Source organism: Oreochromis niloticus, linkage group LG2 (assembly GCF_001858045.2).
Source record: "Oreochromis niloticus isolate F11D_XX linkage group LG2, O_niloticus_UMD_NMBU, whole genome shotgun sequence".
Lineage (NCBI taxonomy): Eukaryota > Metazoa > Chordata > Actinopteri > Cichliformes > Cichlidae > Oreochromis > Oreochromis niloticus.
The window spans coordinates 35,428,562-35,456,087 of NC_031966.2; the positions used below are offsets into that span (position 1 = coordinate 35,428,562).

The window sequence follows — 27,526 nt, forward strand, 5'->3', positions numbered from 1 at the left end:
GCTGCTTTCATTTCTGTCCTCGTTCAGAGTTTCTTTCATACATATGTGATCGTACTTTACCACCATGAGTTGGCATGAAGCACACTGTTACATAGAAATGTTTCTAGAGCAACAACATGTTTCATTGCTGCTGCTTTTTGATGCCTTGTGACTAGACGGGCGTGAAAGCAGCACGAACCATTGATATCGTAGCATTTATCCCTGCGTGCATCCGAGTATCCTGGGTTAAAAACCAGAAAGTCTTTTTTGTAAATCAAACAATCAATCGCTCTTGATCAGTTTATTGTAACAGTGTTTATTTTTAGGCTGTTTTGAAGCCCAAATCCCACTCTGGCAGCATAATGATTATGTTGCTATGATATTTCTTCCTGCCCCATGAGACGATGAAGATCGTGATGGCAGCGATGGTAAAGACAGCGTCAAACACTGGGTCCCGCATCCAGGATGATTATAAATGGCCAACAGTGAAAGTTAACCAGCTCCACAGCATGTGAAGCATATCATGAAGACCTCTCTAACTCTGCATCAGGGCACCTACACATCAGTGCAGAAAAATCAAAATCTCTTTGGCCCACTTTGAGAGTTATAATTTTAGATGCAGCACTGCAGCGAGGTGCTAAAGCCAAAGGCCTCTTCGAGTACCAGTGAGAGGCAGATGAAAGAGACGCTTCTAGCAGAAAATAAAGATTAGCTTGGAACACGATTTTGTTAAATGTGATTTGTAATAAAACCACAACTATGCTTTCTGCAAGGGGCATTTCAGCAGCACATTAAATTGACAAAACTGTTTTAGTTCATATATAATTTAGGAATCTGAGCAATTTTTCTAAACTGAACTGTGGAAAGACAGAGTGCAGTGATGATGTCAAATAGATGAATCTTGGAGCTCCTCCACAGACCATGAATAATGAAATAAGTGCTTCGACGCTTACTGCAATCATAGCAACGTATTTGGCATGTGGAGACATCTTTTAATTAACAACTTGAAACCTTGGTTCATGTATAAATCATTGGGATGAAACACCTTAAACAAAAACACCGGGGGCCTTCAGGAACCAAACTATCAGTGAGTCACACTGGTTTAAGTCTCAGTATTTGATTTGTAGCTTTTTTTTACTACTTAAAATAAGAATAAACAACAAACTGAAAAGTTTTAGCCTTGACTCTTCTTTTTGTAGTTTGGCCAGGTGGGGAACAAAAACCACGTAAGTAAAGACCCAACCACTGAGGAACAGGAAAAAAGAAAACTATGATTGGAGTAAATACTGCACATTTTCGCAGATCATAAACAAATAAAACATCTATAGAATAACTGGAAGAAAATTATATCCGTACACATTTAGTACCAATTTAGAGGAAGTCAAAGTTTCAATATCATTACAGTTTATCTTCTGAGAATGTGAATATTCGCAGCCATCATTTCATGCATTATGGAGAGTAAAGAGAAAAAAGCCAAATTCCACAGGACTGATCCACTGACAACTGGCAATGTTTAGAGCAAACATCTACTTATTACATTTTTATGTCTGGGCCAAAATAGGACACTGACTGACCGATGGAGTGATGCTGCTGTCATACCTAAAGAGAAAAAAATAACTTTGGTTTCAGCATTTTAGGAGAATTAAGAGTTAATATTAGATGTGCCTCTTTATACATCATTGTTACCTATACCTGATTTACCCTGTAGTGATATATGATGTTCAGTCTTTGTGATACTTGAGCACTTCACGTGAAATCATAACTAAAAGGTTCTGTAAGAATTTGACAGCTTTCAGGAAGTGCCAGTTTCCAAATAATGCAAACATTTGTAGTAAGCAGAAGTCAGCATTTGTTGCAGTGCGTAGTTTGTCGATGCCTGACTAGTTGAACAAAACCAGTGCAGATGAACCAAAACTTTGGTAATTTCTGTGGCTTCTGTTACTTTCTTTCTTCTTCTAAGTTTTCTTAATACCTTAAAGAGCACACTGACCTTTAACCCTAATTAATAGTGAAACAGACAGAATGCTAAGGTCACAGCAAATACCACTACACTGCATCTTAACATGCATGACAATGAATCACTATGGCTTTCAGGCTGAGTGCAGAACATTCATTTATATGGAAATGTGTCATTTAGATAGCTGTCCATACAGTATTCTCTTTATCCCGACTCTCACACACATATTTCCTCCCTTCATGTGATTCATATCTGTCTGCATGTATAAAGTGATTCAATAATGTTTATTAGAAAGTCACATAGATCACATTGTTTGACCTTCGGTATTTTTGCCCCATTGCTCTATGATCATCACACACACACACACACACACACACACACACACACACACACACACACTACAGATTTGTGCATGACTCAGACTAATGCTTCTTCAATGTTCATTCATCCTCCTTTTTATGAAAAGACTATGACAAATACACACACACATATTCAACATAAATACAGTCAACACTCTGGGGAAAGCTACACACGGCATTATGGGAAGACCCACGCATGCATGACTGCACAAACCTGTGTTCCTGCATACAGACTTATGCACATAAGCAAACACACATCAACAAGATTAGCTAATGTCATCCTCTCAATGATTTCGCAACCTCATCTGCATCTTTCAGGATGAAAATAAAAATGATTATGATGTAAAAATTTATCATGCATGAAAAAGCTTCAGTGGGCTGTAAAAGGCGATGGGGCAGTGGTGTAGAGATAAAACAGGGAGGACTTAACATGTGCTCTGTGTGATCTGTGTAATCTATACATGCACAGAGTCCAAAGTGGGGTTATGAATATGCAGATTTTTGGTAGTGAATAGTTCAGAACCTTGTAATAAACTGAGTAAATAAGTGTGTATGTGCTTCATTTATGTGTACAGAGTGATGTACTGTGTGCACGACTAAGAAGAAAATACGTTATTTTTAGATGAAGATCTAATTATCACAGTGTACAACTTACCAGGATGACATGAAAACACAGCTGTAAATGCTAACTGCATACATGCTCTCGTCATCTGTATTTAATTCATTGCTTTTTGTGACATTTTGGAAAAGCTGAAATTTTATTGAGCCACATTCATCTGACAGCTGTTCGCATTATCAACACTACATATAGAGTATGGAACATCCTTTATGGGGCATATCTGCATGAGTATGTTTGATTCAAATTCATTGTAATATAAATCATCATAGAAATAGACCTCATATCTGTCAATACGAGTATCACAAGGTTTAGAATCCATCCATGGTTACAGTTGAGCAGAATGCATTGTGGTTACATTCTACTGAAACACTGCTGTTGTTGATATGTAATTCCGTGCACATGCTTTGATTAATATGTAACATCTTTGTTTTATATGACTAACGCTTTTTCTTTGATTCAAATAGATATATCCAATAAACTCCAGCGATAACTTTAGTACAAACCTGATTCAGCAGACTTCAGACAGATGTCCAAACTAATCTGTTGCATGAAGCAGTTTAGTCATTAACTCTGTGAAGCAGGACTAACGTGCCAAAAGTGTTTTTTAAAGAAGAAGAAAAGTCAGTGACTGATTACTGAGGTTGTGTTTACCTCATCAGAATTCAACAGTTCCAAAGACATTCTTGTCTTAGGGGACAAGGTCTGTTTTTAAACAGTATATCTTACATTAGACTAATCTACGAGCAAAATGAACAGTTTTCTAACCCTACGGTCCAGCCAGGCTGATGTTTATGAAAGCAGCTGCTGACTTATCACCCAATGAAAAACATCTGGAGTGTGGAAACTGAAGGAAGAGCTTCTCAAATCAAAGATCTGTTCAAAAAAAAGCTCCACTTATTCTACGACAGCAGTTAAACAAAGAAACATTTCCATTTGCCATCATGTTTATAATCTAATAATAAATGTCCTTTTAGCTCTGTTTTTGGTCTCCACACCTCTAGAGGGAACTATTTGAGGGAACTTATTGATTTGTCATGACACCATCATGATACTCATGACTTTTTCTGCATTCTGTTTCCAGACAGGTGACATATTTTAGGGAAACTCAAGAGCTGAGATTTTGTAATTTGCAGGTTTTACTGAAAAACAAGAGGCTGATGTTTGATGTGAGTGAAACACACTCACAGATGCATTTCTGTAACCCCATACTGGGGTGTGGTTGATGTACAAATATTGATTAGATTAGCTGAACAAACTTTCAACACATTTTATTTTTGTTTTATAACTCAGTGTTTTATTCAGTCGTATTAGTTGTTTTACGCCAACCTTCATTTTGCTCTTTAAACCTTTAAAGTTGGAACCATTAACTGCTAAAAAAAAATCAATTTTTTTGAAACTGGAGTGTTTATTGAACCTTCTGACTAATTTTTTAAAAATGTAATATAAATTCACTTCTTGGAGTTATAATTTGTGTCATTTTTGCCACAAACAGCATTTTATGCAATTTATTGGTTAAACATTTATTGCACAATATATTTATTTATTTTTCTGGAAAAAAAATACTCATCCTGATAAAATATGATACAAAGCCAAAGCAAGTAACTCCAAACTATAGTAACACACTCTTACAATGAATGCAAGCACATATGAAATCACAAAGGACAGAAAGCAGGAAGATAACAACTTGCAGGATGTGTTGTAATTCTCCAAGTTTGGATTGAAGCATGTCGTAAAAAACAAAAAGACAATGAGGATGAACTGCTCAGAGAAAGAAGATGAGAGAATCAGGAATGACGGAGAATGAATGATGGAAGGAAAGAGCGAAAGAAATGGGAGCGCTGGAGAAGAGGAGAGAAGAGAAGAAACACAAATGTGACCTGTCTATAAAACAGAGGGAAGGAAGAGTCTCCACTCACCCCACAGCCCCTGTGCACTGCGGTCATGGGTGGGAATTAGGACACACTCATGCGCATAGATGCAGCAAAATATTAAACAGATACACAGAGAGAGCATTTGGAAGCTTGTATAATTCTCTCTGTGGGTGTCAATTAAATCTCTCAGCTCTGTCAACAGCGCACACACACACACACACACACACACACACACACACACAGTCATTCTCTTTCAACAGCTAGTGCTTCGTCAACACCGGCTGGCTTGGCAAGAGTAAGAGCGAGAGAGAGAGAGGGAGAGAGCGAGAGAGATAGCTGTTGAAGAGAGAGATAAGAGATAGAGAACTGGTAATATGAGAACATGAAAGCACTGCAGGTAAGGAAACACTGTGGTTGCACACACACACATACACACATGCACACATGCACACACACACACATGTTGGTCTTATTTAACTTTTTTTTTTTCTGGGTCAGAATGCTACAAAGAACCATACTGCTAATACCAACTGAGCTATACATGTTAAATCCCAAAGTATGGACACACTCACACACACACACACAAAGTGAGAGAACATTCCATCATCCCATGCAAACCAGCAGCTTACATGTCTAATAACGTTCCCAGTTAGATCCGAGCCATCGGCTGCGTTTTGAATGTATCAGACTGAACAAACAGCGGCGCCACAGGCTAATTGTACACTCTGTATAACTACACTGTCAAACTAGTTTTGACTGTTTTCTGAGACACATTACACCATGCAAGACACATCTTGAGACTTAAAAGGCAAACTGGGGGTTATGAAAGCCGCACTCAACATCATCCCAAAGCTGGAGCTGAATAAACAACAGAAGTGTGCAGTGCCGCAGGCTTCAGAGCACAGCGATCTGTGGCACAGTGTTCACAGGTTTGCTCCCTGCTGAGGTGTCCTGATAAAGACTTTAAACCCAGATTGACTCACTCAGTGCACAATTTCCTTCGACATTTATTAGAATTCAGAAGCTGGGAAATATAATATCTCATTACAGACAGATGCTATCAGTCACACCAAAAATCCCACTGAGTCTGTGGGTCTTTGGTGTGACTGTAACTATGATGCCATAACAAATAAAGTCATATGTGCCTGATGTCTTATATAAGACTCAAAAGGTGAAGTGATGAGCAACACAGCGATTCATTTTCACACCCTCCTCTTTAACCTTTAGGTTAGGGCTAGCATTAACATCGACCTCTAATACAAACTCCACATCCTTGAAAAACCCAAATGAAAAGGCTTTAAACAGAAAGCAAACTAATGTCCATTTTGTATGGACTGCCAGTTGCCTGCTGGCTTACACTTACTCACTAACACTTTATGAGAACTGCACACTGTTAAGCATTAGTAAGGTATCAGTAAACACTTAACTATTCATGTTTTGAAATGACACATTAAGGAGAAGTAATGTTGTTAATATAATGAATTAAGTCTTGATTAATAGACTCGCATGTTTAATGAGAGCATTACTCTATAAGTGACGGCTTATAATAAAAAAGTACTACAGCAAATATTTAGGAACTGTTACTGGTTTATGGCATTTTTTAGAAAATTCCAACTAAACCATTAACAAAGTGGGTGCTCATTTATGCATATACAGCTGATATACTGTAGGGACACTTATTTCATGTTGTAATTAATGGTCAGTTTAAGCAGCTGCTAGTTGTTACTTCAGTATTTTGCATCTATTCCTTACGTGGCATTTACAAAGGACAGGAGTGAAACAAGTGACAGCTATGTAACACAACCCAGCTGAAGGTTAAATGTGTGTAGGACCAGAGTCTTAGTTTGAAGGAGGAAGAGTGGCTCTCCTTTTAAAGACAGAAAGAATCATTGATGTTGGAGCCACAGGGCACTTTAATTAGGATATAGATTTAGATTCAGATTTACAGATTTACAAAAGCAAAAAGTGGGTAAAAAAAAAAATAGTAATAATAAATAATTAAACAGGTCATAATTTGTTTAGCAACCTGAGAGCGGGTGGAAAATAACTGTCTTGGATCCTACTTGTGTGACTGGGGACACATTTATAGTGTTTCCCAGGCTGGGAGTTCTCACAGGACTGGAACAGGTCGTGGTTTGGGTGGTGAGCGTCTTTAATGATGTGTTGGACTCGGCACTGCATCCAAGCTCATGTTTCTCCTGGAAGGATGGGAAACTCACCTCCCCTGATGCACTCGGCTTCCCTCTCTGGGTTAATCTATGGTGCAGCTTCTGTACCAGATGATACAGCAGGATGCTGTCAGTGGAGCATCCAAAGACCTGGGTCTTCTTAACCTCGCTGTTGGTGTGTGTGGACCATCTGAGGTCCTCTGTGATGGTCACACCAAGAAACTTAAACTTGCAGACCAGCTCAACTAGGGCTCTGTTGATGTCAGTGGGGCCGTGCTCCCTGGGCCGCCTGAAATCCACGATCGGCTCCATGGTATGTTGACACTGAGGGCACAGTTGTGATCCTGGCACCATTGTGTCAGATGGCTGAGCCTCACCATCCACAATCATGTCCATCACAGTCATTTCATCCACAGATTTAATCGTGACATCGGAGCTGTACTTGGTCTCGCGGTCCTGTGCGTACTCAGCCATATGTTTACACTGAACCATCTTCATTTAAAATAAAATGTGAATAAGGTTGTTATAAAACAAAAGGTAAGCTGATAATGCAGCAAAATGTCTGTGGGATGTTGAAGACTCTGTTCCTCAGGTTAAAGCTGACTCTAAACCTCGTGTGCTGTCAGTTAGCAGCATAAGTCAGTTTAACCTGACGTGAACCTACAAACCAGAGCAAAGCTGAACCTGAGGAACCAAAGAACTTCTAACATCTACATTTACTTGTGTTATTAATTCAGTATGAAGAACATGTTGTTTATGGTCTGCACATTTGAATATGAAGCCTAATGAAATGTTTTCATGTGTTCATGTTTTATTTTAAAGGAAAAAGCTTCAATATCTCGAAGTTAAAGAACATTTTGTCTTCAGCTGTTCAGTCTCTTTCTGTCCTAAGAACTCAGACTCTACTTTTCACTACTGCACAAACTTCACGTGGGTTATATTTGCATCTTCTAATAAATATTTGTATCTTCTGTTTGTCTCTGTGTTGTCTGCTTCCTTTTATTGCTGTGAAGACAAAGGAGACGTGTTTGAGTCTTAAGGTCCTGCTGACCTTTCAGTTTCATCAGTAAATGCTTTTTAAGGTATAGATGGTGACTTTACAGATACAATAACACAATATACTCAACTAGTAACTTAACCCTTCATTACAATATGAAATAAACATTTATTAAAACTTTTATATTCTCACAAATAACCAGCTCATTTTATTAATCTGTATATGTATGAATATGAATTTAAGTATATTGTTAATTACTTAGAGTTTGTATGGAATTATTCCTCCGGCTTAAAAGAAGTCAAGTTTATATGCTTATGGGGAGATTGCTCTGATCCGCGTTGATGTGAACTCAGTGATCAGGTCCCTGGTGGGTATCCCACAGACTTTTACTGAGCAGGAGACGATCTTTGTTTGATACATTTTGGCCCCATTTGAATGCTTTTGGGCTGCATCTACTTTGTGATTGGCCATAAGATCCCAACTTTTTGCTTTTTGTAACCTCTAGGTGGATTATTTTTCTTATTTTCAAATACAATTATTTTTGCAATTATACTGTAAAAAACAAACAAACAAACAAAAAAAAGACGAAATAAGGAGCGAATGATGTAGTTTTTATATTTTCAGGTGGGTTTTAATTAAAAAAAAAGCAGATGGCATTGTTGTAAAATGTTCAACCCAATCCAAATCTGACCAGGGAAACTCCACCTGACATGAAGCAAAAAGAAAGAGACTCTCAATACAAGCGACAGGCGCACAGCAGAACCAGCCCTGAATAATTAACAAATGGAACAAAAAATCTAAAACAATTTCTTTGTAGGATTCAAAAATAATTTGTTTTCTCTGATCAGATCAAATGATCACATATCATTGAATTTATTTAACATAGATTCTGTCTGATGTGAGTTTTTCCTCCCACAGAAATAACCACAAAGTTTAAAAACTAAATTTGTAAATCAGTGTTTGCACAAGCTTCTCCAAAGGTCCCTGACATCCAGGGACTTTAGACGTGGTCCAGCTGAGTGGACCTGGGAAAAGCTCACAAGCGGACAACTGGCCCACAGATCAGTTTAAAATGATACGACGACATCACGTACTGTATAATTCAGTCTTCTCTCATCTTAAGGGCTTGTCCTGAGCCCCATTTGAAATAGTTTTTCTTTCTTTAGTCAATATTATCATGCCTTATCATTTTTCTCACCATATAATCGTAATAAACACAAATCATGTATAACCCTCAAGTTAAAAAAATTTTTAAAAAAGTAAAGAAAATCTTAATAAATTCCTTTTTTTTTGCGTGTGATGAATCAGTGTTTCTACACAGCTGTCTGAACGTGTTTGGATGTCTGCAGTCATTACAGTAAAAGCACAGTTAAAATGGCTGAAATGCATTTAGTCAGTATTTTTATTCCCACTCACTCGTTGTTGCATGAACAACCATCACAGCAGGTGCTGCTTCAGTTTGCACTCAACAAGTGATTTAAACACATCAAACCAAATGATAAATGCATAAAAACTATGATTGTTGTGTGTGTGTGTGTGTGTGTGTGTGTGTGCGCGCGCAGTTATAGAGGTGATTGTGTGTAACATGTTCAGCACGGTAATGGATGGACACCAAAAGGTTGGCAACACTGTAGCTTTTACATGACATCTGTGTAGAAATATATTGTTGTTAAAGCGTTGTAAAAGTTTGGCCTCTTCCTGATTTCTTATTTTGTTGATTGTTTCAGATTGCCAAAAAAATTAATGATTACATAAAAATAACATTCGAAAAAGATAACTGGAATACAAAATGTGTTTTTTAAATGATGACTTCATTTATTAAGGGAAAAAGCGATCCAAGCCTTCCTGGCTCTATGCACATTTTTAAAAAGCCCCCTAACCCTAATAACTGGTAGCTGGCAAAGAGACTTTCACAACACTGGAGGATTTTAAGGCATGAACTGTCTGATTAAGGTCATGCCAAAGCATTTGAATTGGATTTCAGTTTGGAACTGGAATAGATCACTGAAACCTGATTTTGGTTTGAGCAGGACTGACACTGTTGACTCTTTTCCTGAGTCCCTTAGAAATGAATTTGAAACACTTTCAGGACTGATTGGTGTCAATGAGTTTTCTTCTTGTTAGTTACTTTAGATCACGGTGTGATGTGTTGCTTTTTGTTTGTTTTGTTTTTAATTCAACAGATCCGGCAGTAACCAGCTCCATGTGCAGCTAAACTTAGCTTTGTGAAAAATTACCAATTACCTTTTCACACAGGGCTTATTAGAGTTGGGGAGCTTTTCTCTCTCAATAAATAAAATCATCTTTTAAAAGCTGCATTTTGTATTTACTTTGGTTATTTTTGTCTCATATTAAAATTTGCTTGATCTGGAAGGTAAGTGTGACAATTGTGTGAGAAAGACAGATATGCCTGGTGACTGGATGGTATTTTAAACAGCATAAGTTAACAATAGGTAAAAACCTATCATCTACAATCAGTCAGTGAATACAAAAGGAGGTACCTAATAGCTAAATCATTATTAAACCGCTATGAGCTGAAAACAAAAATAAAATATTCAACCAGACTTTCGACAGACGTGTCTTTGGACTATGCAGCAAAAGGAGAACACTCAGTCACACAGACAGGCCTGAGCTGAAACCCAGAACCCTGGACCTGTAAGGTGACACAGCTAACCACTGCACCACTACTCTACCCAACACACAAACACAAGGCCAACAACTGTTGAGGTGACCACATTGTCATCATTACTAAGTCAGCTTATGGTTTTTGGTTCTTTGGTGCCGTGTGGATCATTTACGGCTGTTTTATTGTCTTCATTTTTGGCTGGCAACAAGATTGACCTCAATGAGAAAGCAAAGATGCTTAAAAGGCTCTGCAGAGCTGATGGGAACTGAAGTCAGGTGAAAACATGGTGCAGGTTCATCACTGTGAGCTACCACCTACATCTTTCACATGGAGCATACATTTAATAGGGGAAACTCAGCATTTTAAGGATTATAGAAATAGTGAACAGACACCTGTTTAATAAGTTATTTGCCATATAATCACACACACACACACACACACGCACACAGCATAATTTTACAGCAGCATGTCACTATAAGACAAAATGCAAAAGGCTATTAGAAGCTATTTAAAAATGAAAGCCCAACAAAGCCTCTGCAAAAGCCAAATCCAAATAAACACTGTAAGCGTTAAATCTGTGGTGTCAGGAGTCTGTGAGCTGCCTTCAGCAGAGTCTACATTATTACCAGAGCTGGCCCGCTACATGTCCTTGAGGGGCCAATTCATTAGTTAGCTGGAAAGCCCAATCAATCACAATGTATCTGAGAAGGCTATGGATCATAATTGTGCTCAGGTACAGCAAAGAGAAAGACAGGCAGATGAGACGATGGATGGACAGACCCAGGCAAACAGGGCTGATGGGCAGGCTTGGGGAAAGGAAGAAGGATGATTGCGGCTATAACTACACACAGTTTAAGGCGGCATCCCAGGAGACGCTCGGTGCTGCAGTCAATAGAAATGTTGCTGTAGTTTGTGCTTTCAGAAATGAAAAGAGAAAGTAAGAGAAAAAGATGCATTAGCAATGGTACATAAACAACAACAAACAGAAACACTTTGAAAACATGGCTGTGGTGTCAGATGTTATTGGACCAGCAGTGATAACAAGCAAAGACACGGTACATCTTTTACTTTACGCACAATTTTTTTACAAACATTAATTATTTCTTTGCTGAATGTTGGTGGGGGCTACGTGATGATATGAGCTATTGATCGTGCGGGCTTAATAGGAGAAGGAAAGCCTCTGATGTGCTCCCCCAGGACGTCAGCTGCAGGCAAACAAAAAGTCTGACACACTCACAGACCAGCGTGTAACCTCTAGGGGCAGTCCCGACATCTAAGCATGTCTCCTCTACTTGTCTGCAATTGTTCCCTTGCCTTCATTGATCTGTCATAGATCAATGTTATAAAATAGAGACAGGTGTGGGTTTGTACCCAGAGGAAACAACAGCACATTAATCACAGCTTACAGCTGATGCACGCGGGTTGTTCGCCTGCTAACATGACTTGGTTTAACTTTCAGGGCTCATCTGTCAAATTACAGGAGCTTTAATGACACCCAACGCTTTCCATTACTTAGAAGATGATGTGTAACTCCCGTCTTTAGACTTTAGACTCCCCAAATAATTCATTATTTCCAAAACGCTAAACCAACGTTTTCTTATATTGTTACTCTTACTAAGAAAAACTTTTATTTAATTATCAGATTCATTTAAGTTTATCATTATAGATCGTGTTATATCATATAAGCATTTGGAGTCTATGTAAGTAAGATGAGGGACTTGCAGATACGTTATTCGTAACTTCATGAATTATTAGTTTAGTAGGCTAACGCTGATTTGTGACGGCTGCTGAAGTTTGACCATTCTTACTGCTGACAGCAACTCTTTTTTCTCCAAAGTGCAGCCAGATGTCAAACAAAACAGAGCAAAGCAGTGATGAACACAGAGGAAATGAGTGCAGCTCCAAAGCACATTTTTTGACAAATTGTTAATGGTGATGAAAAAAAGCTTCAGCAGCTGCTTGAAAAGACAAACAACAGTTTGGCTTTTGTTAAACTTAACTCACAGCCTGATCTCCTGATTTAGGTCATTTGCACAAACAGAACAGGCGGTACTGCAAACAATAAACACTTTAGAGGTTTCTTTTAGGGCAGTTCACCTTCATTAACTTCAGGACCAGCGTATGCGTTGGAATTTCTTGGTTTCATACCCTTTATATCTTTTTTAAAAGAACTTTCACTAATTTCTACAGATGATTGGATGTACAGGAAAACCCTGGACCGTACAGCGAGGGGAGCTGCTGGCAGCGTGATGCTGTGTGGGGGCATTTTGCTGCCAACGCCTTGGGTCCACTTGTACCCTGAGAGGAGAGGGTCACTACAAATCAATAGCAATTTGTTCTGAGTGATCACCTTTGTCTTGGAGGAGAAACGTCTATCCTTATGGGAGCAGTGTCTTCCAGGATGATAATACCTCATCCAGAGGGCATGAGGGGTCACTCAGTAGATTGATGAAGATGAAAATTATGCGAATCGAGTGAACTGGTCATCAGAGCTCAACCTGCATGAACCTGGAGGAGGTTTTGGACCCGCGTGCTCTCCACCACCACTAAAACACTAAATGTGGGAAATCTAATGTAATAATCAGATGTAGTGAAGTGCTGGGGACGCTTTACTAACAACACCAACGATTATGTAGGTTTCTTTTTCAGTAATTCAGTATATGTTTTGTGTAGAATGAGTCTGACACACTACCTGCAGCCTGACGTCTCCCTCCAAAATAACACTGTTTGTCTTACAGATTATTCTTCTTTTCCAGGATTTCTGGGAATATCAAACACTGGCTTGAAATAAAAACTACACACATGTCAATAAACTTTTGGCAGACTTGTGGCTAAATACATATAACAGCAGCACTTTTACATCACAATTACAATTTATGCACAAGTTGAAATCGGGCTTCAACTTCTTATTCATGTATGAAAACCCTTCACCAACAGAAGTCATCATTACTGCATTAAAAGTGGACACTGTAGTGTCTGTTTGGCAGAAGAGAATACACACAGTGTGTCAACCAAATGACCTCAAGATATTTAAAGCTTCAGCACTCAAACAGGAAATGAGAGTAGAAATGTGTTAGCCTCAGACACAGGTGGTAATAGTATCACTGAAGAGCGTTTTGCTTTAGGTGACTCAATTATTTTTGGAGAGCGAGTGTCACTTTTTCACAAGGTGGACGTCTCAATTTGGTCAGAACTCATTCTCCTTTCTAGACAAAGCTTGACAAAAAAAAAAGTTGTATCCAAATGACAGAGTTTAAATGAGAAATGGAATTAATTTAATGATGTGGAGGCCAAATAGGCCCCGCAGAGCTAATAGAGCGCTGCTCTTTAATACGTGGATGCATTAAATTAAAGCTATAATTATTATATTGTCACTGTTATATTGTAAAAGAGTGTGATGGTGCACGCGTATCTCACTGCTGCTTAGTGCAAACGCACCGTGGCTGAGATGAAAGTTTGCACTTTGTTGCTTTAGGTTCGAGACCCCAGGGGCTAACGACAGACACTCACATCCCTCTGTGTAACGACAGGAAGGCACATGCACAAAATATTCCGAATCCAGCTTTGCTTTTCACACTTTTGCCTGCGATGGCCTCCACAGACAGGTGACTGGCTTCTGTGAATAAGTGGTGTGAAAATGGCAGCCAAGCAGCCAGAGCAGAGCAGCACTGGTGGATTTGTCTATGTTTAATGAGGCAGCTGGTGGGGAGGGCAGCCATTGTTTTCCTCTCATAGGGGATGCGTTGAGTAATTTGCAGTAACCAGGGAGATACCATCCCTTTTCATCCCTTCTCAAATGGCCGCCTGACTGTGGCGGATGCCAAAAATGTCCGGGTACCATTCCTAAGAACATTGTTGGCATTCAGCAGACATGAGCCACCGCAGCTACAAATGCGCCCCCACATCATAATAAGGTGTCAAAGACAAAATAATTACAGCAAATACACATTAGTGCAAACTACAGTAGTGACGGGAGGGTTTGGGTTGAAATGTAGATAATTTTATGGGATCTTAGAATTCTTTCTTGAATAATTTAATCTGTCCTCTGTAGTCAAACCACTGGCACAATTTCACAGATGTAGGAAAAGAAAGCACAAATTTTTATTTTGAAGGCGTATTTTGAATATTCTGTCCAATCCTCTAATGGTAATAGTCCTTTTAATTCAAAAATTTATCAGCCAATCCAAGTCAAGTCTGCATTCATTACTGTGATACAGATACACAGATGCAATACTACGTACATGTAATGTAGGACAAGCTGATGTAAATCAGTCTGCAGTATTTAGCACTGCATTTTGATGGAATTCAAGCAGCCAAAGAAATATACTAGCTCTCCCACACTCAAACTCCATAATGATTTTTGCAACATCCGCATTGTCAAGTGAATATCAGTGTTAGTAATCTCTACAAACAGACATCAGAATATAAATATGTAGAGCTATAGTGGACTCTTTCATTTATGTTTCATTTATCTACTTTGGATACATTTTCAGTGGTTCCACTGACTGCTCAAAACCTAACCTAGTTTACATACGCACTTTCAACCAGCTTACTGTGTTGGTGCATATTTCGATTGCATGTAGAAAAATAGCCAATATAAAAGCAAAAATGAACTGTATTTGGTAAAAGCACAATCTCAAAATCAAATCATGATCTTTGGAAATGTGTCTAAATTCACAGACAATGACCAGAGGACAGTAAGCGATCTCTTCCCTGAATATCTGCTGATGGCACCTGCAGGTCCTAAAAACTGGCTGCTGCCCGCAGAAGGCTACGCGATGAGAAGAGCTGATAGGTTCCCAGGTATGCCTTTCAAAATCTATCCCTCAAAGTCTTTCCCCAACCCTGACGAGCCACATGACATCATTACATCGGGGTTATTATTTCCAGTTCCAGGACTCCAGATTATATCTTAACTTGAACACTATTAATTATGATGAGTAAAAATGTTAAACGATAATCTGTCGCTTCAAACAGCACATTGATAAAATAAACCGAGCATACATCATAAATGATGCATGTTAGGCAAAAGCAAAAGGAAGCACAGCACAGGAAAAATGGCTGATCCTTCCAGTATAAAACCTTAATTAGAATACAAAGATAATTAGCATTATCATCTATAAGAATTATGGTTATCAGATGATAAAGGAAAATTAAATATTTCCATTTGATCTTGAAATATTTCACCCAGTATGAACAAAATACAATTATTCAAGCATTTAAATAAGACGCGGTTAAAGTGGCTCCAAAACTAGCAGCTCAACTTTGTAAACAGGAAATGTTTTATCGATCGCAGCTTCCAAAACTAGAAGCATTTGGTTCATCACGTCTGTTTAAAATTATCCATGAGAAGAGAACCGACTGGTGCTGTGAAAAACAAATGTAGCTTAATTCTTCTCTTCTGTTGCCACAAGATGCATCGGGCTTGGAACAAATAAGAAAGGGAGGGCAGACATTTGTTTTACAATATGCAAATTTACACTGCAGGAAATAGATTTCTACACGGGCTATTAATATACTAATGTGAAAAGTGTGTTCGTGCTCTTTTTTAAATAAGAAGAAAATGAAAAAAAAAGGTGAAGTAATGAGACTCGTCGATGAAATTCGGATCTACAACAGATCATTTACATTAACACAATGTCTCAGTGATGTATAGACAAGCTAAAAACCCCACAGGGAAATGAGACTGCACACTTTAGGCACAGACAACAACTGAAGCCAACACGTAGCCGGTACATCTCTCAGACATTAACCCCCCTGTAAGGCTGTCTTCATTTGGTTAGACGCTGTTAAAAAAAAGGAACCAAGACATTTTAATGATTCAGAATTTGCATTCCTAACCAAACCTTCAGGCTGCGTTCAAGTTCTGACTAAACGCGCCGTTGGAGAACACCAAGTGCGCCGTTAAAAAGCAACGCAGTTTAGCAGTTTTGCTAAATGGTAAAAAGGGTTCAGAGTTTTCTGGTCGACACAGAATAAATGATATCCTCATACAAACTCTAAGATGTTTAATGGCAAAAAGATGCTGATATGGTTTCACTGGTTTTGTTGTTGCACTACTTGTAGTTGTGGCTCTTGGGCATGTGCTGTACTCTGGCATAGTGACGCAGGTCCTTCTTTAGCTTGAGACTCTTTAGTTAGCCAAACAGTTTGAAATGAAACAGCTGAAAATTTTTAAAAAACAAACAAAAACAGTCAGACTGCGGTGAGAGTTAGGGGTGTTTGTTCTTCAACCACAACACAAGTTAAACCTCAGGCAGCTTGTTTTTCCAACTCTGTCCAATCAGGAAGAAAATAACAAATATTCTGACGCACATCAAAAAATGACTCCTTGGACCTCAGAGGGTTCACCTCTAAACATCCAGCAGGTCACTTAGTTTTGACTTTGTGTTCACATCTGTCACTCTGCGTGGAGTTGTCTGGTGGATGTGAAGAGGTTAATCATCTTGATGCTGCTCACAGACTGCAAATCACTGAATGCAGTGGCATAATAATTATGCAGAATAATCAATAGTCACTGAACATATGCACTTTTTTAAGCATTACTTTATTTTACTTCCTCATTTTTATTAGTATTATTTATCTGATGGTTGCACCTATTATGAATTCCTGGTCATATAAATAGGCACAGTCAGAATGTTGTGGGGCCTCTGTAATCCCAGTTCACTTTAAATCTTAGAAAAATAATAATAAGGCAAGACTATAAGTAGAATAAAACATCAGTGGTTTCTTTTAACCAAACGCCTTCAAACATCAGTGATGCTGAAGTCCACTCACACTATTTCACTTCTGTGTTCTTAGCTTAGAGCGCCCCTTGTGGCCATTCCCCATATTAAAGCATGCTACAGACGTCTTCCAGCAGGGTTTTTACCAACAGTCTCCCCCTTAAATCCTTCCCCTCAGAAAGGCGTACGTTTTTGCGGAGCCACCCCATCAGATAAAAATACACAGTGAGGTACAGCAGAGATGATTTTAACAGTTAGGATTCAGAACAGAATTGCATAACTGTCTCTGCAGCAGGTGGGATGATAACAGCAGAAAGGAGAGAAAAGAAAAACGAAAGAAACATTCGTGAGGATTTCGTGCATTTGTGTTCTGCTAATGTTTAGCGAGGTAAATTAAAGTGACAATTTAGAATTTCACCGTTTTCTAGTGTTGTGGCACCTCGAGAACCCCCCGACCTTCCAGGAACCCTGCACGAGAGCCAAGTCACTGCAGTAAAATTTTGGACTGAAAAGCTACGTCTCCAGCCAATTTGTGTCTTTTTTTAAGCACCAAATGATATTTCTGCTCTATTACAGAGCAGTGCGATCACAAACATGACAAAGACGGAGAAGGATGGAAGGATGGGGGAGACAGTTTGGAGGGGTTATACATATCACATTCCTATCTCTCACCTCTCTCCCCACATCCCTTTTTTAGTTCATAACTGCCATGGGTATTAATAATTAATGAGGACAATTCTCTGGCGTCTGGATGAGTCATACTCTCTGCTACTTGGTTTCCCAAAAGCACAAAAGCTTGGATTAACACAGAAAGAGGAAATCTGAATTTTTAACCCTAAAATGGAAACGGCATAAATGTTTGATCGGTGTCTATAAACAGAGGGAACTTTGATACCTGCCAAAAAAAACAAAAAGTCAGGTGTTCTGTCAGAAACCTGCCTTAAAAGCTGAAAAGATGGAAAAAGTTGCGGATGTTTGGGATGTAATATTTGGTGATAGCTCTACTAAGCATTGCTCGAGGATCTAAATAGGAAAAACCAGCACGTATGCATGTTTGTATGAAGTTTTCAAGGTTGGAGTCTTTATTTAGGCTTGGTTTTAGTTGCTTAAACTGTTAGCTTGAAAAGCTCGAACTGGTTCATGGCCTTTGGTGTAAAAAACAAGACTTTCCCAAGTTGCAGAGGCAGTTTTCTAAGCGACTAAACAATTATATATTATGCTTGAAGGGCAGCCAGTGTTTGTACTCGAACAAAACAAGAACAGCGTTCTGTCAGCTTTAGTTTGTCCAACACTGAGCTGTCAGACGCTGCAACGTGTTCTGTGAAAGGAAAATGCTAATGGCAGGGTTTGCAGAAGTTTGAAAGTTAAGCAGCCTCGAAGAACGACGAGGATGTACGAGCTTAAAAGAAATGGGGGGGACACGGTGCAAAGAGGTGCTGATTTTAATACCTTGATTTCAACATGATTATACACGAGAAAATTAACCAATATACAGGAGATTTATGACTGATAGAAAATTGTATTTATTATACTTTCCAAGATACATTCTATTCATTTGTAATGTCAATAAACACTCATAATTTTAACTTAACAATACTTTTTAAATAAGGACCGGATAGAGTTAAGTTGAATAAAGAATTTCGAAATAGAACTTGTCCTGACAATATCATCTCGAACTAAATAAATTAAAAACAAAACGGTGACTGAGCTAATATTGCACATGGTTGTTTTTCCGATATGATTCGGCCCAGATCCGACAATTTAGAGCCTCGATCGGTTTGCCCTCGCTTTCCCTCCCTTCTTACTCCCAGGTCCAACAATTCCAGAAGCATATCCAGTTTAATGCACATTTATTTTGGTTGCATAATGTTAATAAGAAACCTTTTACAAGATACTGTGGGAGATATAAGAATAAGGAAACTGCTGGAAATGTCACAGACTCTATCAGGCCTCTTGCTCATCGTGCGACACAAGAAAAAGGAAACATCACAGATCACATTTCACAACCTTTCATCCGGCAGGCGCTCCTCAGCAGACCGAGAGAGACAGAAACCCTTGAATCGACTGAATTAGCTCTGATGCAGCACACTATCAAGTCCTTTCCACTCTTTGCGTATTATTCTTCTTAAATAATACCGATAACTCTTTAAATAACCCTGCATAGAAAAATAAATTAACTATGTTGTTAAATTTTCATTCTTTTTCTACGAATTGAGAGCTGACGGGGGAGGCGGGTCACCGATTGAATTATATTAGCGGTTTGTTGGACAATCTGGCAATGAAGTCTCTTGATGTTGATGATGCTCCGTCGTACAGTATGAGTGTGTGTGTGTCTTTCTTTGTAATTTACAAACCAGTCCCACAGATACAAATAATGTAAGACTTACAAAATAAATTCCAGGTTACGCTTACATGGCAAGCAGCTTTGTAATTTCTTTTTTTTTTTCTTTTTTTCTTTTTTTAATCATTGGGTTTTGTTTTTTTTCTTTTCATTTTTCAGAAACGTCCTCTGACAGTGTATGTGCCATTAGATTTCACCCAAAACATACAGTTACTGTAAGTAGGAATTTTTAAAGAGAAACACAACTCCATTCAGAAGACACTATATTTAACATGGCTCTTTACACAAAGAAAACAAGTCATGAAATCATTCCCCCAAAAGAGTTTCGCGGTGCCTCCAATTCCCACGAATGGAAAACGGGAGCCGTTTAGCCTCCCGGCAAAGAGCAGGTGTACTGCTACTGCTGTGTAATCCACACAAGATGGCAGAGAGTCTGCAGCCAACTCCGGAGAGCTTCCACAAGATCAAACAGATATCCCAGCAACACAAAAAAGGTCAAATAAAAACAAAATAAAATAGAATAAAGCAAAGTAGCATCCTTTAAGTCACTGATTCTGTTAATTTCATCCCAGAAGAAGGAAATATGATTCGTTCCAGAGCAAAAAGATCAACCAGCGCTCCCCTCGTTTTCTTTTTTTTAAAAACGGGCTGAAGCCAGCGAGGTATATTCTCAAGCACTGTTTCAAGACCCTTTGATTTGGTTGGAAAAAAAACAGTAAAAGAAAAAGAACAACAACAAGAACAACAAAAAATACAAAGTAGTAAGTACCCATTTCAGTAGCAGCAAAAAATACTATGTCTGGTTGCTTTTTTAAGGGTGTCCTATGGTAAGTTTGCAGGATTCGTACATGTGAGTGGCATGGATAATCCAGAAGGTCTTTTACTGTGAAATACATCCACGCTTATTCTAGTAATAGCCTTGTAGTGTGGAGCCATTTTGTCCATCTCTGCAGTGGTCATTAAGGATTTCCAGAAGGCACTTTTTTTGCTTTGTGTGTGTGTGTGTGTGTGTGTGTGTGTGTGTGTGTGTGGCTGCAGAGAGGGAAATGAAGGCAGAGGGTGAGAGATCTGAAGGTTTGAATGACGTGTGTGTGTCTCGAGAGGACAAAGAGCCAGAGAAATGTGTTCGGCTGTCTGCCTGCATGTTGCTGACTTCATACTGTAGAAGTGTGTGTAATCAATGCACAGATCAAACACAACAGTCCCTACATTTTACTCAGGGCAGTCTGCTCCTCGAGCACCTGCAGGTAATCAGGCGTTCCTTGGAGCTTGGCTTTCAGCTCGTAATACTCACTTTTCCTCTGCTCCACAACGATCTTACTGTGGTTCCCGCCTATCAGCGACGACTTCTTCATCTTTTTATCCAGCGTTTTCTCTGGGTAGCGGATTTCATATCCGCCCATCCCTATACTGTTGAAATCTCTTTTGCTGTCCAGGAAGTTGTGGATGAACATGCTGGGCTCTCGGTTGGGGAGAAACTCCTCGAGTTCGTCAATGGTGCTGAGGCGTTTGTTGCGCTCCAGAGTGGAAAGCATGTCTTTCTCCTTGTCTGCGCTGTTCCGCAGGATGATCTTCTGCCTCTGCGAGTCTGCAAATTTGAAGCCGGCATCCAAGTCTGAGGAGCGACCGATCCCGCAGGTGTGGCTCTTGCCGATGTGCTCGATAGTCTGAGGGATGAAGGTCTCGCCTCCCAAGTCGTCACCGGGGATAGAACCTTTTTTGCCAGATTTGTGGCTGTGGCGGCGAAGCTGCAAAGACATTGAGCCGCACTCCTGGTTCCCCAGCCCCTCCTGCCTGCCCACCGGTTTTTTATTCCGCCTCAGGACAAAGACTAAAAGGCAGAAGGCCACAAACACAGTCAGGATCAGCACTACGAGGATGCTAAGGATCATAATTGAGAGAGGCACAGGCCCTCCCGGTGGTGCTTTGCCAACTCCAGCAGGCGACACTGATGTCAAAACAGGGGTGGCGCCAGTCTGAATAAATGGCGGCCTCGCCATCCGAGGACACAGGATCTCGTTTTTTAAGAGGCGCAGCTCAATGTTGGCGAACTGCACAGGGGAGGCACATTTCACCTCTTTGGCAGCCACTCCATCACTTAGCTTCTGCAGCCAGAGTTTGAGGGCGACCAGATCGCATGAGCACTCCCACGGGTTCCCTTCCAGGTCTATTTGGGTCAGTGACCGCAGCTGGTCCAAGACACCGCTCACTGGCAGGGTCATGAAGTGGTTGTTTTTCAGATTGAGTCTGGCTAAAGGGATCCCCGCAAACACATAAGCAGGGAGACTCCGCAGAACGTTGTTGTTGAGATACAGGAGTTGAAGGTTCGGCATGGAATCAAACGTACCTGCTAAGATTTCCTTTATGGCATTGTATTCCAAATATAAGTACTGTAGGTTTGTGAGGCCCAAAAACATCTCTGGGTGTAACTGTTCAAGCAGGTTTCCGTTTAAGTACAGTCTCCTCAGGTTAGTGAGGTTAGCAAACACACCTTTCTGGACTGTGACAATCTGATTGCTGCCAAGATGCAGCAGATCTAAGCCCTCAAAACCTTGGAAATCACTCGGATTGATGTCACGGATGTAATTCCCACTCAGGTGAAGCTTCTTGGCATTTGGGGGTTTGGGAACGAGATCAGCTAGATTTTTAATATTCCTCTCCTGACAGCTGACGCTAATGCCAAAGTCAGAAGGGTGGGCTTTGCAGCTGCAGGGCTGTGGACACAGCTGAAAGGAAACAATCTGGTTATTCCTTCCAGCCACAATACCATTGCCATAAAACTTTGATGAGTCTGTGGTTTTTGGCGCTTTCGTGGCTATGGGAGCCACAGTAGTTGGGGGCGTTTTGGAGGGCTGTGCAGGTGGCATCCTAACATCAAATTCACTTCCAGTTCCCATGGGACAAAGCTCCTGTTTGTTGGTTTCTTTCAGGAGCCTCCCGTACAAGTCACTTGGCGTTTCACATATGGCCTCGCCAATAAAAATATTATAGGGCATGTTTTCAAGCCACGCTTTGAGAGGCGCTAAGTCACAGGTACAGTTCCAGGGGTTGTCATCCAGCTGCAGCTCTACAATGCGTCCAATGTGCTCCAGAACTCCCAAATAGGGAAGTTTCTGGATCCTGTTCCCTCTTATATCCAGATGTGTGAGCGAGGCAAAGCGAAATATGTTGTCGGGGAGTGCCTGTATGAGGTTGTCATTCAGGATCAGCACTTTGAGCTTGTGCAGTTTGTTAAAGGCTCCCTTCTCAATGTATTGTATTAAGTTGTAGTCAGCCTGAAGGTATTCCAAGTTTTCTATGCCTAGGAAAGTGTCCGCACGCAGCACCTTTAACTCGTTGCTGTTCAGATGCAGCTGTTTCAACGCACTCATCCCCATGAAGGCCCCACCTTCGATGTTCTGCAGTTTATTGTTCCCGAGGTGCAGCGAGACGGCGTGGGTGAAGTTGAGGAATGAGTTTGGGTAGAGTATGATCAGAAAGTTGTTCTGGAAGTTAAGGTGGTAGAGGGACGAGGCCGGAGGGATGAGCTGTGTGGGTCGATAGACGGTGATCTCCTCGCAGTTGACATACAGCACGTTTTCCACCGACATGCAGGAGCAGGCGACGCAGGTCTCGGCCAGCAAGTCCGGGGCGGACGGGTCTGCCATCGGGGGTCCGTTCGACATTGAGGGGGAGGAAAGGGAGGAGGCGAGAGAGCCGGAGATAGAAGAAGAAAAGGCTGCCAGCAGGAGTACGAGCAGCATTTCGCCGGTTAGAAATCCTCCCCCAGAAAACCATTTAGTAACCTTTGGAAAGAAAAAGAAAAGAGAGACAGGCGCATGCACAAACATCCACACACGCAGGCGTACATACATGCACACAAAACCAGATATGCACACACACACACACACACACACACACACACACACACACACAGCACACCATCAAAATTCATATTTGAGAACGACTGCATTGCAATTTTAATATTTAACTCATTTTATATTTAAAGTAAAAAAAAGAAAACATTACTCACACTGTATAAAATAAATTCTAGCCACGACGCTAATAATGCACATTTACAATGATCACACTATTTCATCAGAATCTATGAACTGCGTATCTCTGTTACTGACACACAGTCATTCCTCCGAATCCTGGACAACCTGAAATGTTGGATGGAGGTTATTCAGTACTGCAGGAAAAGTAGCACATGCTCTGGAAATTACCCAAACCCCTGAACTACTGCATCTTATTCTGACACCCAAAGCAAGACGCAGACATCAGCACAACTCTGTTCTGTGCCTCTCAGATGCAACATAATCAAAGTCAAATGGCTGCAGTTCCCTTTTCCAGGGGAGCTCTAATTTGGAGCCAGCACCTCCACTACCAGCGAGTAGCACATTCCGGTTATTTAGCAAAGAGAAGAAGAAGGAGAAGAATTGGGACTGTGCCCATTACTGACACACTGAGAGGGGTTTAAGCTGCACCCATTTATAGCAGCTGTGACACAGAAGAAGAAATTCCACATGACGAAATCTGAGAGATCTTTTTTATGTGACTGAATTTAAATAAATTGGACTTACCCAAAGCTGTGGTGGTGATGAATGCGGCTCCCTCTGGAGACACGGGGCAGCATTGGTGAGACATGGATGGAGCCGTGCAAACAGTCCTCCCAGCGGAAGCCGACAGTTATAGGGGCGCAACAAGGTCTCCCCCCAGTCCTCTATAGCCCCATGTAGGGAGCCGAGCAAACTGGAGAGGTGGAGGTGCGAGGCGGAGATGGAGAAACAGAGGAGGGAGCGGAGGAGAGGCGAAGAAGGAGGGAGGTCCGATTTCACCCGATGCGCCTCTTACTGACGGGCTCCTCTTGCTTGGAAAAATCGCCCCGCTGCTCGTTCGGTCCCCAAGGTAGCCGTACTACCTCCATGGGAAAACGTTCATTTGGGTGCAGGGGAGATAGAGAGGGAGCGGGGGAAAGGTAGAAGAAGGCAGAAAGAGGGGGAAATAGAGAGAGGGGTTGGGGGGTGGGGGGAGGAGGCAAATAGCTTTCAGAGATCTTCACGGCGCGTCCGGCGACTCCAAGGCGTGAAAAGGGGCGCAAGGCGGACACCAGTACGGTGGAATAAGTCCATCATTCTCAGAGTTTTTCCTCTCTTTTTTATTTAAGGCGGGGAACTGATCGAGAGAAAGAGGAGTAGCAATGAGTAGAAAATGGGGAGGGAGAGGGGATGATGATGGTGATGATGATGGCCAGCACTGTGCGTCTGGCTACAGCTCGGCTCAGCAACCTTCCGAAGGGCCAATGAATAAATACTGGTTCGTTTCCAGCGAAGTTGCGCACGGGAATAAAGCTCCAGAGGGCAGAAGCGGCCAAAATGCCCCCATCAGGTTGGTTTTGTCACGAGGTTATTCTCCATCCGTACAGCGCTAATCCCTCCACCCCCCAAAAAACTGTTGGTGGTTCTCTTCACTTTGTTCGCAGGCGAATGGAGATTATTTCAGTCTCATCCAAGTGGGAGGGAATCAGTTCTTATGTTTGTTTGTTTGTTTGTTTCTCTTCCCCTGTAATAACAAAGGAGAATATTGAAGCTCCTTTCCGAGAAAAAAAGGGGGAAGAAAGAAAAACGGAGAGAAACAAGAGAGACGAGTAAGGACAAGAGAAACCGGTGCGTAAAAATGAATAATGCAGTTATTCAGCCTTTAGTCCGCTGTGGTGCAAGTGAGGCGCTCGAAAGTCCGCACATTCTCTCTCTTTCATAGGTCCAAAGAAGGGAAGGGAGAAAAAAAGAATCAAAATGAACTTGATAATTTTTTTTAAGTAATCCTCTCCGTGGGAAAAACACAAAAAATATCCAGGTGGAATAAATGGCAGAGGAGGGGGGAGGGGTGTCACACCGGAGAAAAGCAAGCTTGTGTTTCTCTCCCTCCTGTAAAGACAGAACAGTATCCGTGTCAGGCGCATAAGTATGCTGGCTCCTTCTGCAGCCGCATTCACCGAGCTTCCCACACGACTAGAAAGAGGAGAATGCAGAGATGGAGAGGGAGGGAGAGAGAGAGGAGGGGAGGAGGGAGAGAGAGAGTGAGGGGGGGGTCTCTCACATAGACCGAAAAGAGAAAAAAGATACTCCAGACCTTGAACCAGATCCATTAGGGTGAGCGAACATTGCAACAGCTGCATTTGCTCCTTATTTACGAGCAGATTCAGATTTTTGTTTTATTATTTTTCTTTATTCTTAAATGTAATAAAAGGAGGTTTCACCTGTTTTTATTTCCTACCCTATGTGAGCTCGTGGGGGGGGGGCAAGATCAAAGCGCTGATGGAGACGGAGGAAGGGAGTGTGCGCGCGTGCGGGTGGACTTGGCGCCGTTAAGAAAATAAAAGCAGCACTGCGAAAGAGTCACAGCGGCCCGGACCTGCGCAACACGGACCGAGCGCGTCCCCGAGGTCCGTGTGCAGAGAGAGAGGGATGTGTGTGTGTGCGGGAGCGCGCCTGTGAGCGGCATTTTAAACAGGAGGGAGAGAAAGCGAGCGAGAGAGAGAGGGAGATGGGGTTATTATTCAGGAGCGCTGCAGTCAGGCGGGCTGGAAGAGAGAAAAAAAACGGAGAAGGTGATGGAGAATCAGTCAGTCAGGAGCTCAAGTTTATTGTGCATGTTTGTGGGAGAACATGGAAGAAGGAGATGGAGGAGACAAGAGGGGGTAAGTTAGCCCCCTCCTTATACAGGTAGATTTTAATACATTCTTGCTATTATTATTGTCTCTATCTTATCACGGGTCCTGGCTCCTCAGCTGACACTGGAGGGGGAGTCCAACCTGAAACCTGACAGCGTTGGGCTCACCGGAAGCCTCACCTCTGGTTTCCTCTTGCAACAGGTGGCGGGGCCAGGTGACGCACAAATAAAAGCAGGCCGAAGAAAGGGAAGCCGGGAAGTGTGGATGTGAGCCCGCCTGCACGGCAGCAGAGGCTAACACCGGTTTAAGTTTAAGGTTGATGACGATGAAGCAGTAAACTCAACATGCAGTCATTATACTATCACGTACATGCACACAGGCAGGTACAGAGATTTCCATCCTGTCTGACTGTACAGCACCGTAACACTGAACAACTCTACTATTATTTTGTTGGTTTGTTTGTGTCATTTTGCACTGCAGTGCATTTTATAAAGTCACATCTGCGATGGCTGGAAATGCCCATTCATCCTCTCCTGATGAGCCACACTGACTGGGTGAATGAGCCCGAGTGCATTTGGGATAATTAGTAATCACTACAGCAAAGCCAAGAACAAAATCATTGCAGGTATATTTCAAACACCAAAGAGATGCTGGGTTACTGTGTCAGGCTTTGTCAAAAAAAGAATGAGGAAAAAAATGTAAATATTCATTAGTGACTCGCATGTTCATGTACAGGTTTCAGGATGCATCAATTTCAAAAGCCAGTAATCACATATCCCAGTAGATTTGGGTTAAAGATTTTGAGAACACAGGCCTCAGTAGGTTATATGCTAATCCTCCACTGTACACGTATGAGATTTGTTTTGATTAAATATAAAGATCATTCTTTGTTTCATCTGTATGTCAACTTCTTAACATCGACCAGGTCTCAGACGACCGGTGTAGGGTCAGGCTTTCATCCTAAACATGTCAAGCAAGCATATTTTCAGAAAGTAGAAGGTGTTATCTTTTTAAATAAAGTTTGCCCAGTGTATTTCTGCACTGCAGGTTCCATGAAATAGGGTGGATGTTGTCCAGACTCTAACACTGACAGGTTGCAAGTTAAAAGGCGATCTAATTTTGTAATCCATATTTTTTTTTTTAAACTTTTTAAAAATACTGTATCCATTTCATGCTTGACAGAGATATGATGATGAACAACACTTACTGGTAAAGAGATTAGGCACAGAGCG

The 27,526-nt window shown here is 41.1% G+C and overlaps 1 protein-coding gene across 1 annotated transcript; it reads right to left on the reverse strand.

Annotated features, from left to right (window-relative positions):
* Positions 1 to 1,478: 1,478 nt before the first annotated feature.
* On the reverse strand, positions 1,479 to 25,614 carry slitrk4 (SLIT and NTRK-like family, member 4). Its single transcript, XM_005461516.4, has 2 exons — positions 24,205 to 25,614; positions 1,479 to 23,427 (listed from the first exon to the last, which is right to left on the reverse strand). The coding sequence occupies exon 2, from the start codon at positions 23,383 to 23,385 to the stop codon at positions 20,848 to 20,850; it is 2,538 nt and encodes an 845-aa protein (XP_005461573.2). The 5' UTR covers positions 23,386 to 23,427; positions 24,205 to 25,614; the 3' UTR covers positions 1,479 to 20,847.
* Between the last annotated feature and the right edge of the window lie 1,912 nt (positions 25,615 to 27,526).